The sequence below is a fragment of the Camelus dromedarius genome, chromosome 5 (assembly GCF_036321535.1).
Source record: "Camelus dromedarius isolate mCamDro1 chromosome 5, mCamDro1.pat, whole genome shotgun sequence".
In the NCBI taxonomy this organism is placed as follows: domain Eukaryota; kingdom Metazoa; phylum Chordata; class Mammalia; order Artiodactyla; family Camelidae; genus Camelus; species Camelus dromedarius.
In genome coordinates, this window is record NC_087440.1 from 68,996,535 (window position 1) to 69,008,379 (window position 11,845).

At 38.5% G+C, this 11,845-nt stretch overlaps 1 protein-coding gene across 1 annotated transcript; it reads left to right on the forward strand.

Moving 5' to 3' along the window:
- The first annotated feature begins 1,487 nt into the window (after nt 1-1,487).
- ACOT4 (acyl-CoA thioesterase 4) lies at nt 1,488-9,167 on the forward strand. The gene is made up of 3 exons (XM_031454017.2): nt 1,488-2,140; nt 3,052-3,254; nt 4,063-9,167. Exons 1-3 carry the CDS (start codon nt 1,687-1,689, stop codon nt 4,651-4,653), a joined length of 1,248 nt encoding a protein of 415 aa, XP_031309877.1. The 5' UTR covers nt 1,488-1,686; the 3' UTR covers nt 4,654-9,167.
- The last annotated feature ends 2,678 nt before the right edge of the window (nt 9,168-11,845 follow it).

The window sequence follows — 11,845 nt, forward strand, 5'->3', positions numbered from 1 at the left end:
TGAAACTATTCTGTAGGTTGGTGTAATGGTGGATACATGACATTATTCATTTCTCAATTTCTTAGACCAGTACAGGCATACCTTGGAGATACTGCAGGTTTGGTTCCAAACTACTGCAATAAAGTGAGTTGCATGAATTTTTTTGTTTCCCAGTGCATATAAAAGTTATGTTTATCCTATAGTCTATTAAATGTGCAATAGCATTATATGTTTAAAAATGCAATATCTGCAAAGAGCAATAAAAAGAAGTATGCCTATATAACCTAATTTAAATTTAGACTTTAGTTAATAATAATGTATCAATATTGGTCCATCCACTGTAACAAATATGCCACAGTAATACAAAATATTAATAATAGGGGAAATTATGTGGGAAGGGAAAAGGGGATATGGAAATTCTCTATACTTTCTGTTCAATTTTACTGTAAATTAAAGCTTTTTCAAGAATAATGCCTACTAATATTTTTTAAATTAAAATTTATATTTTAAAAAGTGGTTGAAGTGGAAAAATAATACAAAAATACATAACTTGCTTTTAATTTTTAAAAAGCAAACGAATAACAACAAAAAGAATAGTTCCATTGTCTTCACACTCCCATATGTTTACCTACTTTAAACATTCAGAATCAAAATCTAATTGGATGCCCTCATCTTTGGGGGAAGTAGCAAATGGAAGAGAAGAGAGTATCATTCCACATTGTTAACTTTTCATTACTGCTTACTATGTTTTGAAAAATACGTTTTTTCCTTTAAAAGGAAGTGAAAAAACAGTACACAAACTTATGGCAAATATCTGGAGACCATGAGAAAGAAAACACCCTTGGGCTCAATCTCTGGCTACTAGGAAATCAAACGTGACATTTTGCTTCCATTATTCTAAGACTTTTTACATACACTAACACTTTTGATCCCCATATAAGAGACTTTCACAAGAACTCTTGAGATCTAAAGAGATAATAAGCTTGTTTAAGGCCTCAGAACTAGTCAGGGCTGAAGCCAGAGCTAGAACTCATTATATTTCACCACAATGTTGCTGTCCATTGTAGAGATCCACACTGAAGGATTCATTACCATAAAATGCAGAGTTGGGAAAAACTAACCTGTTTGTTGGAATCAGAATAGAGTACCTTGGAGGAGGGGCAAGTGTCTGGAGCAGGAAACAGGGTGCCTTCTGGAGTGCTGCTAATGATGTTTCTGGATCCCTCTGTTTCGTTACCCAAGTATGTTTGGGTTGTGAAATTCATTGAATTATACACTTGGAATCTGTGCACTTTTCTATATGCATGTCATAATGCATTAAAAGTTTTTTTAAAGTGTCATTTTCCATGGAGAGGCTGGAATTTTTGGAATTCAGCCTAAAGCTCTGGCTTCACCACAAATCCATCCAACAAGTTTCACTGCGAGTGAGAGAGGTTTGAGGCAAAGAAAGGCGACCGCGGGTGGGTATGACGTCACATCTGGACTTTAGGACATCCCTGTATGCCCCGCCCCGGAGAACGACCTGGTGCTTTTACCTCAGACGAGTCGCGGGGCTCGGGGTCCACAGACCTGAAGCCCCAGGCCGGTTCCTGAGGCGGCTCAGCCATCTACCTCTCCCGGCTCCAGACGACGCCTGACCCCGTCGGGACTCCACGCGGCTGATATCGGACTCCAGGAGCAGGCTACGCTTTCCAGCTCAAGGCTGGGATGGTGACAGTGACACTGGAGCCGGAGGGCCGCTGCCCCTGGGACAAGCCGGTGCGCATCGCCGTGCGCGGCCTGGCCCCAGGGCAGCGGGTCACGCTGCGCGCGTCCCTGCGCGACGAGAAGGGCGCGCTCTTCCGGGCCCACGCGCGCTACTGCGCCGACGCCCACGGCGGGCTGGACCTGGGGCGCGCGCCCGCGCTGGGCGGCAGCTTCGCGGGGCTCGAGCCCATGGGGCTCTTTTGGGCTCTGGAGCCTGAGAAGCCTTTTTGGCGGTTTCTGAAGCGGGACGTGCAGACACCCTTCGCAGTGGAACTGGAGGTGCTCGACGGCCACGAGCCCGACACCGAGCGGCTCCTAGGCCGGGCGGTGCACGAGCGCGACTTCCTGCCGCCCGGGGTGCGGCGCGAGCCGGTGCGCGCGGGCCGGGTGCGCGCCACGCTCTTCCTGCCGCCAGGTGAGCCTGGGGTTCTGTGGGCGCGCGAGCGTGTTCGCTGGGCCGCTGAGGTTTCAGATACCACTTCCCAGGGAGTTTGGCTTGGGAGTAGGGCCAGAGAAGGGGATGTTGACTAAATCCCCTGACCTCACAGTCACAATGGAGGCTTTTGGTATGTTAGCGTCTCTGCTGTGCGTTTTGCTTGCATTATCTCATTTAGTCTCATATAATGGGCATTGTTATTATGCAGATAAGAAAAGACTGGATCGGGGTCTTTAAGATACACTTTGCTATTAATAATCACCCTGTAGATTTCTACACGCATCAGCTGATCGGTTTTACACTAAATGATAATGGTCAAGGAAGTTAGTTCCATATCTTCCTAGTGTCCTGAGTACATTGGGCCCCCTGCCCACTCTTTTATTTTCCTATCGCAGATCACACTTCACTGCCTTCCTCATCTAAAGCCTCGCCTATTTCTTTTTCTTCCCTCTAAGTAGACAGTTGAACCAAAAATAACGCCAAGGGTTGGCTCAACACAATATAGAGCTTTGTTTTAAGTTTTTAATTCTATGTCCAACCTCTAACAGAAGGAACACTGCAAATCAACACTGTCTAAAACGTTAAATTCCTCCTTCCATGATGTACTCGTTAGCCTTTGTTACTCTCCCTTACAACTAAAGATTCTTAGAACCTTTGAGATAATTTAACATAAATTCATGTGGAGGGTAAACTCATCAAGTACCTTGTAGACACCCCCCCCCCCGCCACATACATAAGGAACTTGTATCTCTTTTCAATAAAGACTCAGGGAGCTGTTTTCTTTCCTTTGATTCACAGGAACCCACTAAATAATTTGGAAACATCTCTAAAATGAAAGCAAATTGTTTAAATTATATAGTACTTTCCTTTAATAATATTACTTTCTCTAGGACCTGGACCTTTCCCAGGGATCATTGACATCTTTGGTATTGGAGGAGGCCTTTTGGAGTATCGGGCCAGCCTTCTGGCTGGTCATGGCTTTGCCACGTTGGCTCTAGCTTATTATGACTTTGAAGATCTCCCCAAGAAATTTGACACCATACACCTCGATTACTTTGAAGAAGCCCTGTGCTACATGCTTCAACACACCCAGGTTCGCCTAATGTCCTTCATCATTCTCTCTAGAAATACCTCCAGAGAGGGCGTCACTTTGCACTCACCTGTGTCAGGTGCACTGATGCTACTCTACTCTTCCTTCTCAGAGATTTCTTTTGGAGAATTCCTTAGCTTTAGGTACCTACTCTACTTTTTCTGTCAGATGGAATAACAATGCAGAATTCATTGTAAAATTCATGTGATATTTTATTGACAGGAATTATGTTGTAATACTAAAACTCCTTTTGCAAGCAAGTGGAGTTTCTAACTTTTTTAGTTTTGCATTCTTGTTTTTTAATCTATATTTTTCTGATAGCAGAGAATGTTCTCAGATTTTGATGAGAACCTACTCACCCATTTCAGAAGCTAAGAACTATTCCTTTGGACTCTGAAGTCTTACTTTGTTTCTATAAAGTTAATCACTTGTGAATATTTGTTTAGATGAGATCTGATGAATTATTCACCTCTTGGAACAGAATTTGGTTCCACAGTTAGATACCCAGGAACAATGACTCTTTAACTCCACCTGAATGAGGCTCTGGACTTGACAGGCTCCATGAGACATTCATTCTTAGCAGATACACTCTCTGGAACATTTGTAACCAATTCCCAAATTTGCCAGGGAGTTTAAGGTTAGTCTGCTATGTGTCCAGCAATATATTCTTTATGTGGGAAGAAATCCTTTGTCAGCTGAGGTTGAGTCTCTTGTGGCTAATTCACAAATTAAAGCTAACAGTATCTCTAGTTGCACTTAGAAAAATGTTTTTCTTTTGGGTAGATTCTTGACTCTCCTTCTTTTCTTCCAGGTAAAGGGCCCAGGCATTGGGCTTCTGGGCATTTCTTTAGGGGCTGATATTTGCCTCTCCATGGCCTCATTTTTGAAGAACATCTCAGCCACAGTCTCCATCAATGGATCTGCGTTGAGTGGAGACAAAGCCATATACTATAAGGAGAATAGCATCCCGCCATTGGGCCATGACCTGAGGAGAATGAAGGTAGCTTTCTCAGGCCTCCTGGACATTGTAGATATAAGGAATGATATTGTAGGGGGATGTAAGAACCCCTGCATGATTCCAATAGAAAAGGCCCAGGGGCCCATCCTCTTCATTGTTGGTCAGGATGACCATAACTGGAGGAGTGAGTTATATGCCCAGATAGCCTCAGAACGTTTACAGGCCCATGGAAAGGAAAAGCCCTGGATCATCTCTTACCCTGGGACTGGCCATTACATTGAGCCTCCTTACTTCCCTAAGTGCCCAGCTTCCCTGCACAAATTATTGGACAAACCTGTGATGTGGGGTGGGGAGCCCAGGGCTCATTCTAAGGCCCAGGTAGATGCTTGGAAGCAAATTCTAACCTTCTTCTGCAAACACCTGGGAGTATCTGCCAAATTGTAATGCATTGATCTGTTACTGACATGAGGGATTCAAGGTCAGATTTCTGTGTTTAATAATCTTATATGAATCAGTTGTCCCCTGGATAACATTAAATTCATGTCACTGGTATTAATGGTGTATTTCAGGTAAATTTTTGAGTGTTACTTTGTCATTAATTTTCCTAATGTAACACATACCTATTTTAGAAGATTCAGTTAGAAGTATACAATACAAAATAGTAAAAAGCATGCCCACTATTAACATTTGCGTTTTCATCTAGATTTTTTTACTTAACAATTTGAAGCGCAGATGAGATTTAAAGCTGAACAAGTACTGGGTTACTTTTTCCATTGCTGGGAGGCAATGGCCATCCAATGTTTGCTACTGTTTCAACTACTGGTAGCAGGGTAGAATTTTCATTGACCAAAAATATACTGAGAGGTATTGACAGAGGGAAAGCCAGACTGAAATTTTTCTCATGGAGCTCAGAGAAGAATCCTCTGGGAGGAGGAGTTAGGGTAAGAAGGGGATCATCTGGCTCTAGAACAGTTAAGTCCAAACTCTGTCCCAAGCAAGAGTGATTATGAACTATTTTCCTTCTTACTCAAAGAACAGACTTTGGAAAATCATACTGTCATGTTCTTAGGGGTATCATTCTTCACTTTCCTTGACATCAAGTCTACAAAGTATTGTGTAATTGTATTTGAAGTGATAACAGCTGAGAATTTTTGAAAACTAACGAAGACATCAAGCCACATATCTCAGAAGCACAATGTCTTATCTCGGGCTTCTTTAACGAAGTACCATGGACTGGGTGGCTTAAACAACAGATATTTTTTTCTCACAGTTCTGGAGACTGGGAAGTCCAAGATCAAGGTTCCAGCAGGTCCAGTTCCTGGTGAGGGCCTCTTCCTGGCTTACAGACACCTGCCATCTTCTTGTGTCCTCAACTGGCAGAGAGAGGAAGCTCTGGTTTCTCTTCCTCTTTTCATTAGGACACTAATCCCATCATGGGGGGGGGGGGTCTCACTCATGACCTCTTTTAAACCTAACTGCCTCCCAAAGGCCCTACCTTCAGTTACCATCACATTAGGGTCTCAGATTTCAACATATGAATGTTGAAGGGACACATTCTGTTCGTAACAACCGTACACCTCAAGCAACTTAAATACAAAGAAAACCATATTTAACACATCACAGAAAAATTCTTTGTGGCAGTTTTATAACTTAATTACAAATTCTTTGACATTTCTGGCTAGAAACATACACTATGCCAAGACTAAATAAGAAAGAAAAAGACAACTTGAACAGACTAAACACTGGCAGTGAAATTGAATTTGTAATTTAAAAAACCAACCTCCCAGCAAACAAAAGTCCAGGACCAGATGGCTTCACAGGGGAATTCTACCAAACATGTAAAGATCAGTTGATACCTATCCTTCTCAAACTATTCAAAAAAAATTGAAGAGGACGAAATAATCCCAAAATCATTCTACAAGGCCACCACTACCTTGAATCCAAAACTAGGCAATGATGGTACAAAAAAAGAAATTACAGACCAATATCTTAGATGACTATAGATGCAAAAATTGTCAACAAAATGTTAGCAAACTGAATCCAACAATTTATAAAAATGATCATACACCACAGTAAATGGGATTTATTTCAGGCCTAACAGGATGGTTCAATATTCACAAATCATCAATGTGATACACCACATTGACAACAAGAAGGATAAAAATCACGTGATCATCACAATAGATGTAGAAAAAGCATTTGACAAAATTCAGTATCCATTCATGATAATGTTTTGCTTATATTTTCTTCTAGGAGGTTTATTGTATCTTATGTTTAAATCTTTGATCCATTTTGAGTTTATTTTTGTGTATGGTGTAAGGGGGTGTTCTAGCTTCATTGATTTATATGTTGCTGTCCAGTTTTCCCAACACCATTTGCTGAAGAGACTGTCTTTATTCCATTGTATATTCTTCCCTCCTTTGTCGAAGATTAGTTGACCAAAAGTTTGTGGGTTCATTTCTGGGCTCTCTGTTCTGTTCCATTGGTCTATAAGTCTGTTTTTGTACCAATACCATGCTGTTTTGATGACTGTAGCTCTATAGTATTGTCTGAAGTCTGGGAGACAGTCTTGCTACTTCTATTTAACATTGTATTAGAAGTCCTAGCCACAGCATCAGACAAGAAAGAGAAATAAAAGCATCCAAATTGGAAGAGAAGTAAAACTATCACTATTTGCAGATGACATGATACTATATATGGAAAACTCTGAAAACTAAAAAACAAAACAAAACAAAAAAAAACCCCAAAACTACTAGAATTAATAAATGAATTCAGTAAAGTTGCAGGATACAAGATTAATATGCAGAAATCTGTTGCTTTGCCAACAACAACAACAACAACAACAACAACAACAACAACAACAAAAACCATTTAAAATTGCATCAAAAAGAATAAATTGCCTAGGAATAAACTTAGCCAAGGATGTGAAGGACCTATACTCTGAAAAGTATAAAACATTGATGAAGAAAATTGAAGATGATACAAAGAAATGGAAAGATATTTTGTATTCTTGGATTGGAAGAATTAATAGTTAAAATGACCATACAAGCAACCTACAGTCCTTATTAAAATATCTATTTTATGGATTTAATGCAATCCTTATCAAAATATCCATGACATTTTTCACAGCAGTAGTAGAATAATCCTAAAATTTATATGGAAACACAAAAGACCCTGAACTACCAAAACAATCTTGAGAGAAAAGAACAAAGTTGGAGGTATCATGCCCCCTGTCTTCAGACTACTACCAAGCTACAGTTATCAAAATAGCATAGTACTGGTGCAAAAACAATCATACAGATCAATGGAACTGAATAGAGAGCCCAGAAATAAACCCACGCACCTATGGTCAATTAATCTACAACAAAGGAAGCAAGATTATACAATAGCAAAAAGACAGTGTCTTCAATAAACTGTTAGTGCTGAGAAAAGTGGACAGCTACATGTAAAACAATGAAATTAGAACAATTTCCTCATGCCACATACAAAAGTTAACTCAAAATAGATTAAAGACCTAAATGTAAGACCTGAAACCAAAAAACTTCTAGAAGAAACACAGACAGAATACTCTTTGACATAAATCATAGCAATAATTTTGGGATCTTCCCCTAAGGCAAAAGAAATAAGAGCAAAAACAAGCAAATGTTACCTAATTAAACTTAAAAGGTTTTGCACTGCAAAGGAAACTAAACAAAATGAAAAGACAACCTACTGAATGGAAGAAAATATTTGCAAATATATGACCAACAAGGGAGTTATGTCCAAAATACATAAACAACCCATACAACTGAATATCAAAAAGAACAAAACAACCCAATTAAAAAATTGTCAGAAGACCTGAATAGACATTTTTCCAAAGACAATGTACAGATGGCTAACAGGCACATGAAGAGAGGCTCAACATCACTAGTCATTAGAGAAATGCAAATCAAAACTGCAATGAGAAATCACCACACACCTACCTATCAGAATGGCTATCATCAAAAAGCCTATAAATAAGAAATGTTTGTGAGGATGTGAAGGAAGAGGAACCCCTGTACACCACTGGTGGGAATGTAAATTGGTACAGCCACTATAGAAAACAGTATGGAGTTTCCTCAAAAAATTAAAAATAGCTTTACCAGATGATCCCAGCAATTCCACTCTGGGGTATGTATCCAGAAAAAATGAAAACACTGTTTTCCAGAGTCCATGTTCCTCGTCAGTCCAATCCAAAGTCAGAAAATTTGGACTTGCATTTGAAATTGTGACCATTCACAACAGCCTGCCGGAGGTTGGGAGCTTTTACACTACTCTCATTGAAAGGTGAAAATTAGAAACTATGGCATTAATATTAATGACTGCATTACTAAGACTCTGTGGAGGATGCTGAGAGTTACAATAGTTGATTTTTCTGGTTTGATTTTCTTTTTTCTTAGAGTAATATCAAAGCCAAAAACGATGGTTTTACTTTTACTAACCTAATGTAAATGTTTATCTAGACTGTTTTTAAATGTGTTTCTTTGTGAATGCTTCATCTGGCTCCAGGAAGCCTGTGTCAGCTGTATAAGTTGGTACTTGGGCACTTAATGTTTTTCTAAGAAACATGTTTTGGATCCTGTACTCTAATAAATCATTATTTTTTTAAATTATTTTTAAATTAAAAAAATGAAAACACTAATTTGAAAAGGTATATGAAGTCCAGTGTTAAAAGCAGCATTATTTATAATAGTCGAGACATAGAAGCAACCCAAGTGTCCATGAACAGATGAATGGATAAAGAAGAGGTGTTATGTGTATACAATGGAATTCTACTCAGCCATTAAAAATAATGTTATTCTGCCATTTGCAGCAATACAGATCTACCTAGAGAATGTTGTGCTTAGTGAAATAAGAAGTCAGAGAAAGACAAATACTGTATGTTATCACTTATCTGTGGAATCTAAAAAATAAAATAAATATATATGGCAAAACAGAAACAGACTCACATATGTAGAGAACAAATTAGTGGTTACCACTGGGGAGAGAAAAGGAGGCAAGGGCAAGATAGAGACATGGGATTAAGAGCTACAAACTACCCTATATAAAATAGACAAGCAACAAGGATAAATGGTATAGCACAGGGAATTACAGCCATTATCTTGTAATAACTTTAAATGAAGTATAACCTATAAAAACACTAAATCACTATGCTATACACCTAAAACTAATATAATGTAAATCAACTACATTTCAATACAAACAAACAAACAATAAATAATACACATAGAATAAATAGCATATATAGGAGGGGGTAAATGGAGGTGAAGTGTTCCAACATCATTGCATTTCCCAGAAAGTGGTAAAAATACTGATTTATATTAGATGTTAATAAACCAACAGAGAATATTACAGTGAGCTAATAGAGGAGGCAAATGGGATTTTTTTTTTTTTAATCCAAAGGAAGAGAAAAAACTTGTAGAGAACAAGCAGGATACAAAGTAAGTAATAAAGTTGTAGATTTAAACTCAAGAATTTCAGTAATTACACTAATGTAAATGGGCTATATATTCCAATAAAGGACAGCAAAGAAGGCTGGTTATCCTATGATGTTTAATTCTGTACTCTAAAAATTAAAGTATTAGATCATGCATAGTATTGATTTCCTATCAGAGAATTAAAAATGGACACCTTAACCTCAAGTGACAGTGGGTACATATGCAGGGTATAAAGTAAAAGTATAAGATAAGAGAATTATGTTTAAACCTTGTTCTAAAATTTTATCATTGATAAATAATGAAATCCAGTCTTACTGAAAATTAAAGCCAGTTTAACCAATCTGTTTAAGCTCTTTATCCCCTATGTATATTCAAAATTGATTTATACTAGGTATTCATAATATAGCCTTCATTTTGCCAAGTGGAAATAAATCTGCTGAGTACCTTATTGAAAGGAACTCCAAAGATATGAGAAAGCTTTTATTCTCTATTCTGTTTTCTGGTGTTGTCTTCAGTCATCTAACTTCATTCAAATATTTATTGAAAGTGTACTCTGAAAAAAAAAAGGAAGTGTACTTTGTGGCAGGCAGAGTTCCAAGCTCATGGTAAAGATGAACAAAGCTAACAAAGTCTTTGCTGTCAAGGAGTATTTATTCTAGTTTGGAAGTCAAAAAATAAAATGAGAAGGCTATGAAGAATAAAAAGCAGAAAAAGATTAGAACATGATGAGGGAGGTGACATTTTAAATAAATGGGTCAGGGAAGGCATGTATAGGAATAGGTGGTCTTTGAACAGAGACCTGATTGAGGATGAGGGAGAGAGTTGAACTTCAGGTTGAGGGAGTGATAGAGGCAGAGACCACAGTGGAAGCATGTGCTTGGTCTTAAGCCAAGCAGGAGAAGGAAGGAGGTGTAGAAAATGAGCTCAGAGAGGTAGCCAGGGGATACCTGTGATTACGGGAAGCCAATGGGGAGTTGAAAATGACGTGATCTAAGTTAAGCTTTCAAAATATCATTCTGCTTACTCTATGGAGAATCAATTGTAGGTAGGCAGTGTTAGCTTTCAGGCAGTGAGGCCATTTGGAAGGCTACTTTAGTCATCCAGGCGAGAATCACTTTAGAGTAGGGTGCTAGCAGTGCAGGTGATGTATAGTGGTCAGATCAGGATACCTTGCAAAGTAGAGCAGTTGGGTTCCTGATGGATACAATGTGGGATGAAAAAAAAAATCCAAGAATGACTCCAAGCTTCCCCCCCCCCCCCCAAGCATGTAAGCAGATGGAAGAATAGTGTTGCCATTTACAGAAACAGAGAACCCTGAGGAAAGAACAAATTTGGGGTGAAAAAAGTCAAGATTTCCATTTCTGTCATTTTAAGTTTGCCTGTTGGACATTCAAGTGAAGATGCCGAGTAGAGAGCCAGACCGTCAAGTCTGAATCTCAGAGAAGACATGAAAGCCGGAAATGTAAATGTGAGAATCAACAATCAGGAAATTGGACGGTGAGTGTTAAAAAAAAACTGGGAAGTAAGAGGATCAATATTAATTTTACATTAAAATCCACCATGAGTCCAGACTAGCAAACTACATTAAATCCTAATATATAAAAATGTATGGGCTTTTTTTTTCCAGGTGAGTTACCTGAATCAATTCTCCCACTAAAAACAACTAATACTCCTGGATAAAACATCTTCTAAAAGCATTTGTTGAGACATGGAAACAGCCTAAATGTCCATCAACAGGTGACTGGATAAAGAAGATGTGGTATATTTATACAATGGAATACTACTCAGCCATAAAAACAGACAACATAATGCCATTTGCAGCAACATGGATGCTCCTGGAGAATGTCATTCTAAGTGAAATAAGCCAGAAAGAGAAAGAAAAATACCATATGAGATCGCTCATATGTGGAATCTAAAAAACAAAAACAAAGACAAAAAAACAAAGCATAAATACAAAACAGAAATAGACTCATAGACATAGAATACAAACTTGTGGTTACCAAGAGGGCAGATGGTGGGAAAGGATAGACAGGATTTCAAAATTGTAGAATAGATAAACAAGATTATACTGTATAGCACAGGGAAATATACACAAGTTCTTTTGGTAGCTCACAGAGAAAAAAAAAGTGACAGTGAATGTATATATGTTCATGTATAACTGAAAAATTGTGCTCTACACT